At 44.4% G+C, this 18,548-nt stretch overlaps 1 protein-coding gene across 1 annotated transcript in view; it reads left to right on the forward strand.

Annotated features, from left to right (window-relative positions):
• The window catches only part of FBLN7 (fibulin 7), a 698,570-nt gene that overhangs the window by 559,208 nt on the left and 120,814 nt on the right, over positions 1-18,548 (forward strand). The window contains exon 5 of the mRNA XM_069235079.1: positions 10,033-10,170. Within this exon, the coding sequence (XP_069091180.1) occupies positions 10,033-10,170 (138 nt within the window). The remainder of the gene's footprint in view (positions 1-10,032; positions 10,171-18,548) is intronic.

The following is an 18,548-nucleotide window of genomic DNA, read 5'->3' on the forward strand; positions in this document are numbered from 1 at the left end:
CACCAGATATAGTGAGTAGTTAGAAGCATATTTATCGAGTTTTCTCCAGTGTCCAGCTTCTGACACGTTCAGCCAAATGGGTAGGTACAAGAAAGGTGAGAAAGGAATATCGCTGCACAAATAAAAATTTATTTTAAGAAGTTCAAATGCATAAAGCAGTAGATGTTCAAGGAGACCGAAATATTATCCAGCAACCAAATTGATGTCCAACAAGGAGAAAACATAGCATGGGACCATCACTTTTTGTTGCAAGGTAATTCAGTATTCAAGTGCCTTCCTTAAGCGGTCATTTCCATTTCCAATAGCAGTTCTCCAGATGCCCTCGCCCTGAAGGATTATCTACTTTCTTGACCGATTTCAGTAAAACTCTTAACTCATAACATTGATAAGCAATAACGTAGAGATCATGCCGAGACATCTACAGCATCAGAAAGTCAATCATCACAGCCTCATGCAGAGATGAAACCAATCTCGTGAGCCAACCATAACCCTGTCATAAAACCTTGCCTCATAAATTCACATGCAGTCCAGATGTATGCCCTGAACACCGTTGACTTCCTGTCCAAAACTAAGTGATATAGTCTGCCTCAAAGTGGCTAGTTTTGACAACCACTCTGCTGTCACCGTAAATTATCTCCTACCCAGGACTACCAGAACATCATAAAAAAATAAGCAAGGGGACTGAGGCTAACCACTGCTTATACAGCTGGACTATCCTACTCAGAGCTAGCTTTCAGTGCTTACCTTGCATTGTTACTGACTCAAGTATCAGCCACAGATGATCATTCATAATAGTGGTGGCCTACCAACCAGCCCAAGAAAATAGTGATCTTGGGTGATTTCAGCCTCTGGGATAACAGGTTATAATCCTAAAGTAGCAACAGACTTACTCGAAAACATTGAGGTAATTGTCTTAATTTAGGTGGTCAGTGGCTAAATCATATTGATAGTCATATAATTTACGTTGGGTTTACCCATTATATGGACACCTCTAGCACCTTGGCCCTATGACTGATCTCATCAGATCACTCCTTCATCTCTGTTGCACTCTCAAACATGAAATACAGGCCTGTGCCCACTACAGAAACAACTCACCCAAATCCCAATGTGGCGCTACAAAAGTAATACTTAAAACAGATTGAGAAAGCTATGTGACTAGCAAAATAGACCCCTCACACCCAGAGCACCCTGTAGCCTTGCTGGCTAATTAAATCTAAGTATATCCTCTGCCCCAAATAAGCTGACCACACACATGACAAAACAAAATTGGCATTAAAGTGACCAAGAGCTGGATGGTTCAACAAGGAAATATGAGAAATTAAATTAACTAGTCATAATTTGAGTGCAGTAAGGTTTTGTCCTCAAAAGATAAGATCCTCAGAAAAGAATACAGGAGAGGCAATCTCAAAGCAGTAAGAAGAGTCAAAAAGATCCATTTTACAAACTGTATCAATGAGTCCTTAAATAAAATGGGAGAGATTTTTAGCATTTTTAAAGAACCGTTTAACCTAACTACCCAGACTAACTCTTCCTGCTCATAAGACCATTACTACAAAGTTCTCCTGGATTTTTTCAAAAATATCTGTAAGTCGTTCTCCATTAACCCAACCACACATATCTTTCCTCTCCCCTTCACAGTCACTTCAGTTCACTTTCACAACTTCCCAAATGTTGGAGACCAAGGACACTCTTAAACTGGCCACTAAAGCAAAAATGTCCAACATACTTATAGAGCCATGTCCATGCTGGCATCACCACATACTTGTAAAGATCATGAGAGGGCTGAAGATATTTCAATAAACTCATATGTACCTAAACCAGCAAGATTATGGGGATTACAGTCATGAGACAGCTCCAGGAGGATATGGAACAGAACCAACTCATCCTTCATTGGTAATCAGGATTTAGACCCAATGAGCTGTAATGTGGTGGATGTTGATAACCTCCTGTAAAGCCTGCGCAGACATGTCAGGAACTGCCTTGGCCTTGATACAACCTTTTGTTTTGAATAAATAAAACAATCAGCTCTCAGCCAGTATTATGAGGGTGCATCCATGGGTTCACACCTCACCACTTTGGTCTTTAATCTTCTGACACTGCTGTTTGAGTAACAACAAGTGAATTTCCTAATGTACAATGATGACACCAAAATCCATTTCAGGCTGGAAAAGGACTCTGAAAATCTGACTAACATGCATGAAAATTTCCTCTGCAAGAAAAGAGTTGAAATCAAAATCTTGGCGATGAGGTGAATGAACCAGACTGTTTGGCCTTCATCTGGCTTCCAAGTCAGGGAACACCCTAACAACTTCATTTGTAATCTTTGGTTCTAAGATTTCCACATGACCAAAAATAGCACAGGAGTTATACTTGTGGAAATGTAGCACTACATCCTCTGAAAAAAATATTCCTTTTCTCCAAAGTGATCAAATGTGGTGCTCACAAGAACACTGGTCATGACATTCTTTGGACTACTGAAATTCAGGGCTTCCTAAAAAACATAATTGACAGGCTAAAAATGCCGCAGCCCAGTTTATATAGTTACAGTTCTGCCTTTGCATGGGAGCCACCCAACAGCTGTCAGAAGCCCCTGTGTGAAGGGCACCTGGGCCCATAAGGTCCGATGAGTTAGGCCATGGGTGTTTGTTTTCACCCTGGGTGTCCCCTCAGTCGGTGTCAGAAGAGGCGGGTGATTATTTACGCTGTTGACAGCTGCATCTATGGCCTCATTACAAGTCTGGCGGTTCATGGACTTGCGGTGGTGCTTGGCCCGCCCCTGACAGGGACGGTCCAACCGCTATATTATGACTGTGGCAGAGAAGCCACGGTCCGACCGCCCTCACCACCAGGTTGTCACCAGCCGATGGCCTCGCAGTGCCAACGGTCTCAATCTGCCAGGGCAGTGCTGCGAACAGTGCTGTCCTCCAAATTATGACCCGCATTTCCACCATCCTTTGCATGGCGGTCCCACTGGCATGGGCAGTGCAGGGGCCCGCATGGATAGCCCCGGAGCACTTTTCACTCCCCAAATTATGCACTGCAACATTGCCGCCGGTTCTATTATGAGCCAGTGTCAAGGTTGTGGTGTGTTTCCCGCTGGGTCGGCGGGCGGAAGCGTTGTTTTCACCAGCCGGCCCAGCAGGAAACTTGTAATAGGTACCGCAGAGGGACGGCTGCATTTGTGGTCATCCCGTTGCAGTACTTTGGTGGGCAGCCTCCACCACCCGCCAAAGTCTAGACTTTGGCCGCCATTGCAGTTGAGGAAGAGCTGGGGCCACAGCAACCAGCTTCTCATACCCAGCAGCCACCTCAGCAGGGGGGGGGTAATTGCTTCTAAGTTCTCTCCTCTCGCCCCCCTTTCCCAGGCCTCCTCGGTCATGTCAAAGGAATATGTGTGAAATTGGTGGATCACTTTCAATTTGGTAGGGAAGAGTGACCTATAGTTCATGGATATTTCTCTCAATTTAAGTTTAACTGTTTCAAAGGATTTACATTAGTTCTGGACAGCTTTGGTATAAACAGGGCAGATCATGATATGTGTTGAATAAAAGGTAAGCTGTTCATGTGTTTGTCGGTGCCACAAGATCATATCTCTATCACTGTAGTTCAAGATTCTGGCTATTATAGGATTTGAAGGTGCACCCAGCGGCAATCACTGTGTAAAGGCTCAATGGGCATGCTCATTTACAAACCATGGGGAGAGGACAGGCTGTGGAATCCAGGACCTGATCCAGTTCTCAATGAACAGTTCTTGGGGGTTGCATTCGGCCTCCAAGGGGAAGCCAACACAGCAAAGGTTATTGCACCTGGAGCCATTTTCTGCATCTCCCATCCTAGCCTCTGGGGTGCGAGTAGTTGAGGTCAGTGCAGCGACTTTAGTTTTGAGGTCTGCAGAATAATCTTCTAGGGTGGATACTCTGCTCTCGGCCTCAGTTACTCTCCTAACAACATTGCAGAGGTCCTGACAGAGAAGAGCGACATCTACCCCAACTTCACCAATTTTGGTTTTGAGCACTTCACAAGAGGTTTGGAGGGCCTGCAAAATATGGGTCACTTCCACTGCTGCTGGTGGCACAGTAGTTGAGGAGCAGGCAGAGGAGTGTTTATTAGTTTCAGTGGAGATGGTGGTATACTTGTTTATTTTTGTGTTGGGCTCCCAGGGATGGGGCCTTGTCTTTCCCCATGGCAATGCCAGACAGTGCAGTGCATGCGGCACACAGCAGCTCAGAGGGGTGCAAGTTGCTAGGCCTAGAGGTCCCAGGGAGAAGCAGTAGAGAAAAATTTGGCAGGCTCTCCTTCCACTGTCCCGCTGACCTCTGGAGGACGACAGGCAGTACGAGCAACCAGGTAACAAAATCTTGAGGGTAGTATTGCAAAGGAGGGATGTGGATTGACGATCAATCCTTGAGGGGAGGTTGGAAGTATGGCATTACTCATGGGCTTGCCTCTTGTGAAGCTCAGTTTTGGAGGGAGTTATGGCCAGCAGCGAGAGTCCAGGGGGCCAGATGAGCAGGGAAAGAAGGGGAGGCTCTCCTTTACCAGTAGGATGAGGAAGGTTTCCCCCTGGCCCACCCACCCCCAATGTGGCCAATAGAGTGGGGGGGCAGCTCGAGCAGCTGGGAGGGTAGGTACTGACACAGAGACACCAGTTTCAGGTCCAGTTGAGGCAGAAAAGCCAGGTCTTCAAGGATCAGGCCCCAAATAAGGCTCAGGTGGAGACAACAGTACCGCACCTGCACCTACAGCGCATCTATACAGCAGGCTCCAGGGCCAGGCATTTTTTTTTTTTTTTATCTGTTTATTGATTTTGTCAAATTCTTTACAGTGATTTAATCATAACATCAAATTATTATGTCGAGTCCTCTTACATCTAGGACATCTCTTCTGTCTACTTGATATAGCAACAGATCTCTCGATTAACATTAAAAAAAAGAAAGATTAACAGTGAAACGCCATTTGGAAGAATAATTGTATATTGGTGTTCCCAACACGTGTCCAAGAGTGTGGAGAGGAAGTGTCAAAAAGGGAGTGGCTGGGGAAGGAGGGGGAGGGAGGAAGAGCCCAGGGGGGAGGGGGGAAAGGGGAGAGAGACAGGGGAGGAGGGAACGGGCTGCACATCGCTAGGAGACCCCAGAAATAAAAGTGAGGTGGAGTGTAGACATATATATTAATGAGATAGTATCAGTTCAGGGAGGCCAGGTGTCATCTTTTTGTTCCAGCTGTTCTATGAGGGAATCCCATATGTCCGCCCCCTTGATCTCCAACCCGCTGTCGCGCATTGTGTGTATTACCTGCGCCTCTGCCCTAGCCCAATGCAACATCTCTGATGTCCATCGGTGTATATCTGGTGCGCTGGGCGGTTTCCATTGTATCGCTATTAAGCGTTTGAGTAAAACAAACGCAAGTGCGGTGCATCGATGTTTCTGTCTGTCCTTTCCTCGATGTGGGTGCACCCTCAATAGGCAGGATTCCGGAGTTGGGAGTGAGGGTAATCCCGACCAGGTAGCCGTCTGCGCCGTTACATCCTGCCATATGCGGAGTACCGGTGGGCAACTCCATGTCATATGTAGAAAGTCAGCTTCCGGCAGGGCCAGGCACCTTCAAGGATGAACCATGGGGAGGGAGGGGCTTAAAGGGCAGAGCTGGCACCCACAATGCAACTGTGGCTGGGGGCAATCCCCCACAGGCCTCCACTCCAACCCACAGACTGCCACCGATGTTGCTTCTATGTCAAAAGGGGGAAAAGGGACCCCGAGAGTCAAAAGGGCAGCATCGCAATCCACCAGACAGCAGCAATCATTAAGTGGGCGCCACACAGCAGGGCAGGCCTCCAGGTGGGCCCCAGCTGCCACCACCTTCCGGTGTCCCTTAAAGGCTCACTGCCAATCCTTAAGCCCCTAGAACACCACCCCAAAGGCCACTGCAGAGATTCCTCTTACCCCATGGAGGGGTCCCAATGTCCAGGTGCAACAGCGCGGGCCAAGTAACAATCAAGGGGCTTCCAAGCGGCTGAGCAACTGCCACATGGCTGGCCTGGCCGCCCATCACTCCCAGACCTCATTCACTGTCATTTCCGGCAGCCTTCAAGAGTACTGCCACAGGCCCTCCAAGCTCAGGCAGGAGGAATTCGCTCTATCATTCATCCCACCCAAACGGGCTTCAGACCTGGACACAGCACTGAGACCGCATTGTTGGCGGCCACTGAAGACCTCCGGGCCATCCTTGACCGGGGTGGCTCATCAGTCATAAGCATGCTGGATCTCAGTGTCACCCTTGACACTGTTTCCCATTGCACCGTGGTCCAGAGACTGGAAAACACCGGCATCACAGGCTCTGCCCTTAAGTGGATCAAGGCTTTTCTGAACAATGGAGTTTTCAGGTTTACAATGAACCATTTCTTTCAGCTACATATTCCATTGAATTTGGAGTTCCACAGGTTTCCTCACCAAGCCCAACCCTATTTAATGTATATGTCCTCCCACTGGCAAGAATCGTGCAGGAACAAGGTTTAGATCTTGTCTCTTACGCTGACGATACTCACCTTGTCCTTGCACTTACCTCAAATCATAACCGACATCCAACGACCTACAAGCCTGCCTCAAGGAAGTAACTGAACGGATGACAGCCAGAAATCTTAAACTTATTGGTGGGAAGGCAGAAGTGTTGGTGGTTGTCAACAACACACCCTGCTGGAAAGAATTGCTCTAGCCCCAATGCCTCAGAGAGCAGCCAGTACATGCTATGATGGTAAAAAGTCTTGGCTTTTGGTTGGACAGTAAACTCACTATGGAGACTCAAGCCAAAAAACTGTCCGCAGTTTGCTTTTGACTTTTAGGTACGTTAAGAAAAATGATGCAGTGGCTACCTCCTTCATCCAAAAGAGTATTCATACAAGGGCTGATTAACTCCCGTCTTGACAACAGCAACTCCTTGTTTCTGGGAAGTCCTCAATACGTCCTAAAATGGCTATGGATTTTTCAAAATGCTGCAACCTGATCACTCTTCAAGATCCCTAAACATCACTCAACTCACTCAGCATTGACTGTGCTTCATTGGCTCCCAATGCAAAAAAAGATCCATTTCAAAGCCCTATGCATGGCCCACTGAGCTATGCAGAGAAAAGGTCCTCTTCTGACATGAAAACTGTTTTGCCCATATGTCCCAAGGAGATCACTAGACTCCAAGAACTCCTATCTGCTGACCATTCCCAAAGTGAAGAGAGCCAGTTGTGGCGGTAGCTCCTTCACTTTTATGACTGCTACGCTATGGAATGCCTTCCCTGCGAAACTAAGTCAAAGACAGTCACAAATCTCTGTCAGTAAACTACTAAAGACCTATCTATTCTAAACCTTATCTGGATTCACCTAGGTCATGCAAGTGTGCCTGTCTCAGCGATGGGAGGCCTTTCAAGGTAGATATGTGCATTATGAAACACCATGAATAGAATAGAATAGGATTCCGTGGCTGATGTCCACCGGCAGTGTCGGGATGGTGGTGGGTTGCAGAGGAGGTCTGGGAGCTTAATTACAATGCGTTTCCCATTTTGCTCACTTCGGCCAATCCCTAATCCCCCCCATTATTAAATATAAGTCTTAACTGGCATTTAGGATAAATAAGTAGTTCCAGGTTCACTTACCTCATACTTGCATTATGTTTGCAGATTCAAAGGTGTAGCCTCTTATTCCAAAAACTTGCATTGCAGTTACCTTCAGTAGACTCATTGAGATATAGCTCGGATTAGGCTTTTAAGATTCAACATCTACGTTTGTTGTTCCTGTATTTCTTTCACTCCATAAAAGTCTATGAACAGGTTTTGTCACAGATATTCTGTGCTATCTCAAGTACTTATTGTAACATGGATATTTGCAAACATTGTGGTACAGCAGTTTTGCCAGCATTCACGCTCATATTTTATTTTATTGCCATCCAGGACCTACCTTTCCAGTTGAATTCCTGGTTTTATTACCAGCTAAATTAAATGGTTCTTGTAGGCCACATTTCTGAGCCAAACAATAACCTAAGTGTACTCAGATGCCCCAAATCATCACAAATCCAGTTTCTGGAAATCATATTTTAGTATATTTTCTTTGAGCCATCACATAGGTATGTTTAAAATGCTATTGAATCATGCATCTAGAACTTGTCTCTGGAACATCCCCCAAAATTCCAGCTTACCGTGTCATCCTTTAGTTTGCCCACAAATCTGTCATATGCACAGGGCTGTCTTCGGCGTCCAGTGTGGAAGGAGTCCATTCTTAGGTTCTGACAGACTCTAAGGCCCAGAGTTACTCACGCTTTACACGATGCATGCTATTTACTAACCGAAGAACAAAAGGTGTTCTCCACTGGAGGTGGTGTTATGCACCTTTCATAGCACAGAAAAGCCATTCCCTTGAGGTTCAAGGGGATGTTGCTGTGGCAGGTCAGCACAAACAACTGTGCAAAAAACAAGACATTGCTTCTTTACTGCAGTGCACAGCACACATCCAATGCGTGGGAACCTTCAGCCTATGCAAAGGAGTTTGTACTGGAAGGGTATGCCTCTGCTACAAATCCTATAAGGGACAGGACACACTCACCTCTGCACCATGGTGCTAGGCTACACATTGCATGAGGCGACTCCGTTTGAAAGTCAGCACAGGAGACAACTCCAGCAGCAGGCCAGTCTTTTTATTTAGGGTGTTACACTCCAATTATTCCATATGTAATGTTGAGTTTTATAGCAAATTTGAAAGCTGTGCTACGTTGCATGAAACATTTGTAAATCTGGACCTCAATTCTGAACAATGCTAAGATACCTATGTTGCTCATAGTACTACACAAGCAAATACTTCTGTCCAACTAATCTCAAGTGTGGAAAACCTCTGGGAAAAATATTTATGCTATTCCTGCTGATATTAATGTCTCAAAACACAATTTGGAAAGAAATTGAATCACTTTGGGCCTGATTTAGAGTTTGGCGGATGGGGTTACTCATTACAAACGTGACTGTTATCCTGTCTGCCATATTACGATTCCGTAAGATCCAATGGAAATCCTGATATGGCAGACAGAAAGCAAATCCATGTTCTTTGTGTTCTCATTCCATTCAGGAAGACCAATTAAAATACAGTGAGGTTCTGGGAAACGTGCCCAAGCACAGTACTGTAGCAGTACTGTATTTCTGAGGGTGCATTAGTTTCTTTTACTTTTTTATTTCTCACCATTTCCTCGCTTGTTGGTTGTGTAGCATAGTGACTCCTCTGAAGGTTTGAGAAATGGCCATTTTTCAGATGTTGGCAACTCTGTTCGAACAATGGACTAGTACAGTTGAAATCTTGCAGTGCAAGATTTCGCTTCAGACTGAACTGGAGGGCAGGTTTTTACAAAACAGGTTGTGGCCCAAAGTAATACTTTATGTGCCACTAAAAAAGTAAGTAGCACAGGTTTTGAAGTCAAGTGCAGCTGAAGTGAGAACTCTAAAGCACCCTTTCCCATATGGAAGGTTTATTGCCACAGTAGCTGGACAGTAGTACTGCAGTGAAGTCTTCCTGGACATCCTTGACGTGCAGTCCTTGTCCTTTTAGAGTACATTTCATCCATACCTCTTGTTATACACCATCTGCACTGGTGGCAGTGGCAAGGCCTAATGCAAAGCTAGCCCAACTCCTATGTCATCAAAGCAAGGAAAGGATTCTTGACCTCAAACATCCTTGCATTAGTTGGAGCCTGATGTTCAACCTGTGTTGTTTCTACATTAGAGTATCATCAGCGTCTGTGTGGACACATATCACAGGTGGACTACAACCACCCTCTATCACTGACTGTGAACATGTCCATCAAGAATGCCCAATTGTCCATACAAAGTAGTTGAATAATTATTCTGAAGTCTGGGTGCCTTCCATAGCCCATCAATTACAATTTTAAGCAATGAGAATGGCATAAATATCATTTTTGTTGTTCTGCACAAAGGAGCCTGTTCACCATGGTGAAAAGTCATGAAATTTATCATGCATCCAGGGAAGTACTGTTGTTTTTTTTATCTCTTTCCAGCACCACCGGAGTGGAGCGTTGCCAATGATCCAGCTTTCAGCCGCAAGCCACGCTGTGCCAAAATCGACAGGACTCAGCATTGTAGCTGTGATGCTGGCTTTCATATGAGTGGCACCAGTGACAATAGCATATGCCAAGGTAGGTGCTAGACGCCTAAACTCCTGGTGGTAAGTTGTCACCAAATGCTAATTTTACATCTATCAAATCATGTCCTTTGAAAGGCTAGGGCCAGGCCAGGCTTTAGTGCTGGTGGCACCCAGTGCAACAATCTTTTTTAGCGCCTCTCTCTCCATGACCTCCTCCTCGGATTCCCTCACTGCCATCCGGCGAAAGTTCCCCTCCTCTCTCCATATACATTTCATTTGTTTTAAAGTGCTGGTAAAGGCTGGATTTACCAATCCACTGAGCTATCCACATAAAATACAGATTTGTTCTTTGCAGCAGGCAGATTGATCCTCTGCGCTACTTTATGGAGAGTCAAAACTGCCTGGAGACAAAACTCTGACCTCTCTCTCTAGCATGAAGATTACTTACAAGACTTATCTTGTCATTTGTATTGCTGCCTGAAAGCTAAAAGCTGCAGTTGTTTTTAAATCCTAAAGTATGCTAAGTGTCACACTGGTCGCACCGCCCAAAAGCCGGCCTTGATTGGGGCAATATGTCACAAAAATCAATAAATATGGCTGTTACTAGAAAGTGAGAATTTTAAAACTGTGGTATTCACCTTCCAATTCCAAGCGCTCATCTACTCGGAGACGAACTACATACTGGATGCTTTTTAAATCCCATACTATGTAAAAAAATCTATTGCAATGATCTCTTTCTTATCCAGTAGAAATTCCAGGGAGCTTCAGTGCTCAGGCTGCTCAAAGTTAAGGTTAAAGTGTTCAGTCTTTATAATTGTTAGCCAGTAACTATCTAAATAATTAGTAGTTTGGCATAAACGATGGTTCTTCAAAATTCCGTTCTTTTTCATTATAAATAATCTAAGCAGCAATTGTATTTACTCATGGATTGTAAACAGATATGGTCGAAATACCAAGTAAAGACTTTCAAATTACAAGCATTAACATTCCTCTTCTGAGTAAGTAGATACTTAGGCCCATATTTATACTTTTTTAGCGCCGTATTCGCGCCGCTTTTTGACGAAAAAGCAGCGTAAACTTACAAAATACAATTGTATTTTGTACGTTTGCGACGCTTTTGTTCCAAAAAATGACGCAAATGCGGTGCTAGAAAAGTATAAATATGGGCCTTGATATTTTTTACAACGTAAGTAGGATGTCATATATTTGTCACCCCTTTTTTTGTGGCAGATTCTGACATACAACCAACTAACCTCTGACTATTTTTTAACAAAACAAAGTTGGTCTTAATTAGATAGTTCAATTTTTCCTTGATTACGCCGCTATGCATTTATATTTCCATAGTTATGTAAGTAAAAATAATACGCCCTAATCATTTATGTCAAATGTGATCAACATTGTTATTATCCTATGAATACCACATACCCAACTTCAGAAGTGTGTACTTATCTGGTTAGGTATTCAATAATAGGCCAAGAAAAGTCCATGGCAGTGAAATCAATAATAATGAAAAATTTGAAGATTATGCTTCTGGGTACACGCCTTGATAAACCAAATGGGATTTCTGGGATTTCTGGGATTTTTTGGCTGTTGCTGCTTTGTAAACTTAATTTCAGTCAAGTAGCTGTTTTTCAATTAATTATTTTTATATACATAACATATTCCTCTATATGATGTAAACAAAAATGCCACGGCACACCCAAAGTAAGCCTCCGTATTGTGGATCCAAGTAGTCATTCAAGAAAAGTCGAAGTCCAAAGAACAGGTGACACTGGATATTTATTGACAGGTGAAAAGGAGTGGTCAGTGTTTTTCATTCTTGTTACCGACGCATCCGGCACGGTTCCACTCAGCTTTTGAAGGCTTATCATGGCCTTCCTTTTCCACCTGTAATCTGTATATTATTGATCTACCTGGAGATTGACAACATGCCTTTTATTGGAACTCCTTCAATATATTTCTACTTGCATATTCTTGCATATCTAAAGCCTTGACAAAGTCTAGGAGACGAAACACGTGTCGGCTGTTTGCTGTTTGGATTTGTGCTTTATGTGGTCTTTGACTGGAACACTGACCACTCCTTTTCACCTGTCAATAAATATCCAGTGTCACCTGTTCTTTGGACTTCGACTTTTCTTGAATGACTACTTGGATCCACAATACGGAGACTTACTTTGGGTGTGCCCTGGCCTTTTTGTTTACATTGTGCATGCAACCACTCACTGGTTTCCAGTCTGTGGTCTCTTGACACCTGAGGTGGCAGGTGCGTGGCAAGCTTGGTACCCACAACTAGCTGCTGCTTGAAAGGACTACTATTGATGGACATTTGAAAAACCCTGTGATGATGTGCAAGCACTGTGGCATTCTCCACCTTCTCCCTTTTGTATATTCCTTTATATGTACTAGGTAGGTAATCGTTAGGTCTAATGCAGTACTTTTTTAATTTCCTTTTTTAGCTTTTTATTCATATATATTTACAGTGCAGATCTGTATTGCTTTCTTCATCAATCCAACCTCAGACAGCAATCGAAGCAGACATTCTATCTCATCTACACTACTGTAACTTCTTATATCTAGAGCTGCCTCTTTACTCGCGTTCCAGACTTCAGAGTATACCACATGTAGCAGTTAGCTTAATTTTTAGCCTCTACCTCATGGTCACATCTCCCCACACATCTCATCCCTGCCAGTCCTCTTTTAATCTTCCTGTTATGAGCACGGAGCCTGTCACATCTCTGGCACTTACAACCTTCAAAACAAATTGACCTGCACCTCTCCGAAGATCATCTAGGGTTCTGAAGACTTTTTCCTTCATCCTAATTATTAAACTGTTTTTCCTGTCACATTGATTTTACTCGGCTAGCCCATCAGTTTCCCATTAGTGCCATGATATTTGTCTGAGTGAGGGCACGCACCACAAATGCATCATTGATTCATGCATTCATTTCACCAAGTCTGCAAGTGGCTGTATTTCGTTTTTTCTCAAACAGTTCCACTGAATCGCAGCATGGTGGAAGACCCAGGATTAACTTAAAGATAACTTCCTAAAGTTCAATATTCACTTCCTGATGACTCTACGACCTAAAAAACACAAATTATACTCGAGTACACTTAAGCTTCAAAGTCGGTCAATGGGAAATTAAATGAAGGCCATTTATTTCCATTCAGATCCTGCATCGCAATACCAAAATTTTCGAGAGCTACACAAGGCTTACAATAAGGCAGTCTGGGTGGCAAAAAGGGCCCAAGTTGTCTAAAATTGGATAGGGATCATGGAAGCCTACAAAAGCGATAACAAAAAAATCCCTCTTGTCGCTAATAAACTAACTTGATAGAGATTCCGTGGCACAGCAGGCAATAATGTCACGCAAGAAGCGTGGCTGAGTCACATAAGCTCTCTAGACTACAGCCAGGATCTAAGCCTTTTCCCATACATACAGGTCATCTCACAGCACCCTTGTCCATCTCTCAGAGAGAAATCAAAGAGAAGATTGAGAAAAGCAGAGGTGACGGTCCCCCTGGCCCGAAGGGCTCTCAGCTGCCATATACAAACAAGACTGAGATTTCTGGAGTGCCTGTTTTCACACCCTGTTTATTTTCTGTTTATCAGCGGAGGTCATACCAGAATCATGGAGTGGATTCATTTCCCAGCCAATCTTCAAGAAAGGCCCTTATGCTTCCCCCAACAGTCGTCGTATGATATCCCTAGTGGATATAGACTCAAAAATGTTTGCTGGCATGTTACTATCTGAATTGGAAAACTGGGCTGCAAGACAAAATGTAATTTCATTTAATCAAACAGGATTTAAAGCCAAATATAGCACTACAGACTCCCTGGTTGCACTCTATGATAATTGAGAAATGTTTCTACAAAAAAACAACTGCTGTACACTTGTTTCATGGATTTTTCTTAGGGCTTTGACCGTGTAAACTAAAACCGTCTGTGGAGAAAGTTGGTTGCCTGGAACATTCCCCCAAAAGTACTACCTGCTATTCAGCTATAATATTGGAATAACTGGGCAAACGTCAAACTTGGCCTGAACAAAGGCTTGCTGTCCAAAATATCAATCAAGAGGGGTTTAAAGCAAGAGGGTTTTCATTCCCCAAATGCTTTTTAAGCTTTTTATATCAGGCCTAAGTTCACATTTAGATGCAGCTAAATCTCATTCACCAAGCTTGAAGCATTCTCAAGTGTCTTCACTGCAATATGCAGATGATGCAGTTCTGAATCTGACTAGAATTGGTCTGCAGAGTACATTAAACAATCTTCACACCTATTGTATTGAAAACGAAATGGCTGTCAACCTTACAAAACCTCAGGTTGTGGTGTTTGGCAAAAGATAGAAAAGAAAGGAAGTACATGTCACAAGTACTTTGGAGTCTGGTTTCAAAAATCGTTCTTCTTTTCGTACACATCTCAAGCCTTTTAAATCAAGAATCGTTACCTCGATTGCAGCATTTCAAACTTTAGACGGTATATTGCAAAGTCCAACTCTCTTGCTGCTTCTCATAGTGATAAAGGCCAAGTTTATCCCAACAATCAGCATTGGAACAGAAACGTTCCTCGGAAAGTTCAGGTCCTTTCTCAACTCTGCATTCCACCTCTTTCATCTACCTCAAAACACATCTCTATCCCAGATCTGTTGGAATGTGTCCTAATTGCTCAAGAACTAGCAGCACAAAAATGGCTCCATACTCGAGGATATGTTGCTATTAAGACTCTCAGACCAGGCAACATTACGCTACCTGCTATGGAGAGAAATCCAAACTGGCCTTTTGACAAAAACAAACAGCTGGGCGCAGGCCTTTAAGTTAGCCCTGAATGACTTAAAAGCAAAAGCGCTATGGTAACAGACATTGGGCCTCATTATGACCCTGGCGGGCGGCGGAGGCCGCCCGCCAGGATCCCGCCCTCCATATTACCGCACCGCGGTCAAAAGACCGCGGCGGGTATTCCGAGTTTTCCCCTGGGCTGGCGGGCGGTTCCAGTAAAACCGCCCGCCAGCCCAGGGGAAAACGACCTTCCCACGAGGATGCCGGCTCGTAATCGAGCCGGCGGAGTGGGTAGGTGCGACGGGTGCAGTGGCACCCGTCGCGTATTTCAGTGTCTGCAAGGCAGACACTGAAATACTTTTCGGGGCCCTCTTACGGGGGCCCCTGCCGTGCCCATGCCATTGGCATGGGCACGGCAGGGGCCCCCAGGGGCCCCGCGACCCCCCCTACCGCCATCCTGTTCATGGCGGCTTTCCCGCCATGAACTGGATGGCGGTAGGGGGGGTCAGAATCCTCATGGCTGCGGAGCGCGCTCCGCAGCCATGGAGGATTCCAAAGAGCAGCGGAAAGTCAGCGGGAGACCGCTGACTTTCCGCTTCTGACCGCGGCTGAACCGCCGCGGTCAGAATGCTCATTGGAGCACCGCCAGCCTGTTGGCGGTGCTCCCGTGGTCGGTGGCCCTGGCGGCCACCGGCCGCCAGGGTCAGAATGACCCTCATTATCTCATAAGTCCTTTAAAACACCCCTAAATGAACAAATAAAGAGAATATCATGGAACAGGGACAAGTAAGATTTCAGCAGACGACATGCATGGATGACTATCAACTCCTATTAAGAGTCCCATCCACAGTCATACCTAACAGTCTCACTTATAACCTTTTATAAAAACAAGTTGCTCTATCTTCGCTTTAGTTTGTGTCAAACAACTGCCTGCCTGCCTAAATGGCTCCCGAAACCTTTCACCTATAAGTGTAGATTTTGCTACCAAGATTAAGAAAGTTTGACTCACATATTATCGATTTGTCCTACACTACTAACTGAACATAAGGTTTTGTTGGGGAAAATGTTTAACCAGCATGGCATTAGATCATGCTGACATGCGTTGCTCTTCTGTTTGAAGGGCGAACGCCCCCACCCTCCCCCACCCGAGTTATGGCAACCTTCATAACATTAATTATAAAGGCGGACAGGCTATGGACAGCCAAAAGCTCGACGGCTGCTCTGCAGTCAGCACAATAAACAATTCAAGCTTTTAACACAGGTGTGTAATATTGCCTTTAATTTCATTGGGTGTGGCTTGCATTAATATATACCTTTCTTATCCCAGGCTATAGAGGGTGTATGGCAATAGCCATACCACCTGCACTAGAGTACAGTTTTATCACTGCACTTTAAAGCGACATTTCCACCAACGTCTTTGCACTTTAGTCTGGAAGCTGAGAAGACACAATATAAGCTGCTGTGAGCAACCCCTAACATGACTACTCAGCAATATGAATATCAGGCAGTCTCATGGCTAGCAGTGTTAGTTCTTCATGATTATTTGCTCTTTGCACTTTATATGCTTGGTTTGCACCAACTTCCTTGCATTTCCGAATGGAAAACCGGGAACTACAACGTCAGACGCCGGAGTGGCATGCATAACAGAACAATCAATTGGCAAAAGACCAATCCGTGCACTTTCCTTTGACCTCTCCCCACCCCTCATACCAAACTATTGGTTAGTAAATGCCCCTGGACAATACACCCATTTGTTTTTAATGTCTATTTTTAACATGTTTTTAATTATCTCAAAATGTCAATCCTCCCACTGCGTTGTAAAAGCTTTTTATAGTTTTATTTAACTGAAATAAACATACTTTGACTTTGACTGTTTCACTGAACAAAGACATTTTTTAGACGGTCTGTCATAAACTGAGCTTGGTGGATGTGTACCAAAGAGTTACACCAAATTGAGGCACTAGGCCAGCGGTTCATTCATTTTAGTGTATTACTTTTAATAATATTTAATTTTGTAACACTATCGTAGGTCCCCTAAGAAGGTCTTGCGGACCCCTATGGATCCTTGGACCATAATTAAGAACCACTGCTGTAGGCAATAGTATTTCATGTTCGTGAGGAAGGCCCACGAATGGGGTTGTCAGGATCAACCCGATTGCACCAGCGCTGGGGTAACTTTGCACCTACACTTCCAGATTATATTGTGTGCAATGGTGCTGTTGTAATGTTGCTCCAAATTCACCACAACATCTGGGACAATCAACTGGCACAAATATTTTACTTGGTACTGGTTTGTCAGTGTAGATACTGTGTTTTTTCCTTGTCAGACAGTGCAAAATTTGAAGCAAAATCTAAACAGTCACACCTAAATCTGAAAGTATGCACATAAAAAGCAATCCTTTTTCCCACCACCTACAAATCTAAGAGTAGGTCTTATATGAATTCACAAATTTATCCTAGTATTTTAAATCTATAGCCAAAACAACTCTAACAAAGTTCATGAGTAAGCCTCTACAATGTCCGTTATTATGGTGCATATTCTGCCAGAGCCTGATGCTTACACATAAGCAGTTTGTCCTGAACATTATGAAGATCACTGTTGGAGGTGGCATGTTCTGGTTGGCTGAGACGGGGCCATAGTCAGGCAGAACCTACCCCTCCCACCAGGGGTGGGTTATTACCCTCACTGTGTAATCTGCAATGACCCTTGGGTAGCTTGGTAACGCGTAAAGGATTGTCACAGCACTACCACACAACAAATACACTGAGCGTCACAAAATAGAATTCACAGAGGTGTATGTAAATAAGTTTGTATTTAAAACACACATTAATCAACACAACATGAACCTCATGCAAATCTAAACATAAATCACATTTAGAAATATCACTATCAGTACTAGCCCCAACTGTGTTAAAAAAAGATTAGCAGTATGTACACATGAGAAAAATAATACTTTCCCTCCCAGCACGATCATGCAGTGCCAACATACTGTCAGCATGAGACCCACCCTAGCGATACCCCAGTTCATTGTCACACGATTCTAGGATGCACCCCGGTTCACAACAAGCAGCAATGTGTACATACAGAGAACAGCAACACTTTTAGAGATTTCCTCAGTCTAGACTGCACAGGTGAAGCCTAATATCAACTGTGATAACCCTCAGACCAAGAAACAACAAGGACGCCACACTGCCATGCGGTGTAGTCAATCATAGGTGGTCACTCCCACTCACTCTCTCCACACCACTATGCGGTGCTACAGATATCAGGCAGGCTAGTATAACACACACTCACTCACACTTGCCCCTAGAACCTTAATGTGGTACACTGATATCCCACAGGCTAGTGGTCACTGCACTTGCAGATCCCCCTTGGGTCCAAACCTTCCTCCACCGTCCAACTAATTCCCACTAACCCGGCCTCCACAAGTTGGAGATAATAGCACCATTTCCCCGGGATACTAGGCCACTCTCAGTTGGAACTGAACTAATTCAGGACCCCAGGGCAAAGGCTGGGGGGGAGCAAAGAGATAACGGCTGATCAGGCAATAGCCGACTAATGGAGATCTGGCCACCACTCAGTGAGTTCACTAAGGGGTCTCTACACTGTTCCTTCCAGCGCGGGCCCCACTCTGCCAAGCATGGAGGCAGAGAATC

Source organism: Pleurodeles waltl, chromosome 5 (assembly GCF_031143425.1).
Source record: "Pleurodeles waltl isolate 20211129_DDA chromosome 5, aPleWal1.hap1.20221129, whole genome shotgun sequence".
NCBI classification, from domain to species: domain Eukaryota; kingdom Metazoa; phylum Chordata; class Amphibia; order Caudata; family Salamandridae; genus Pleurodeles; species Pleurodeles waltl.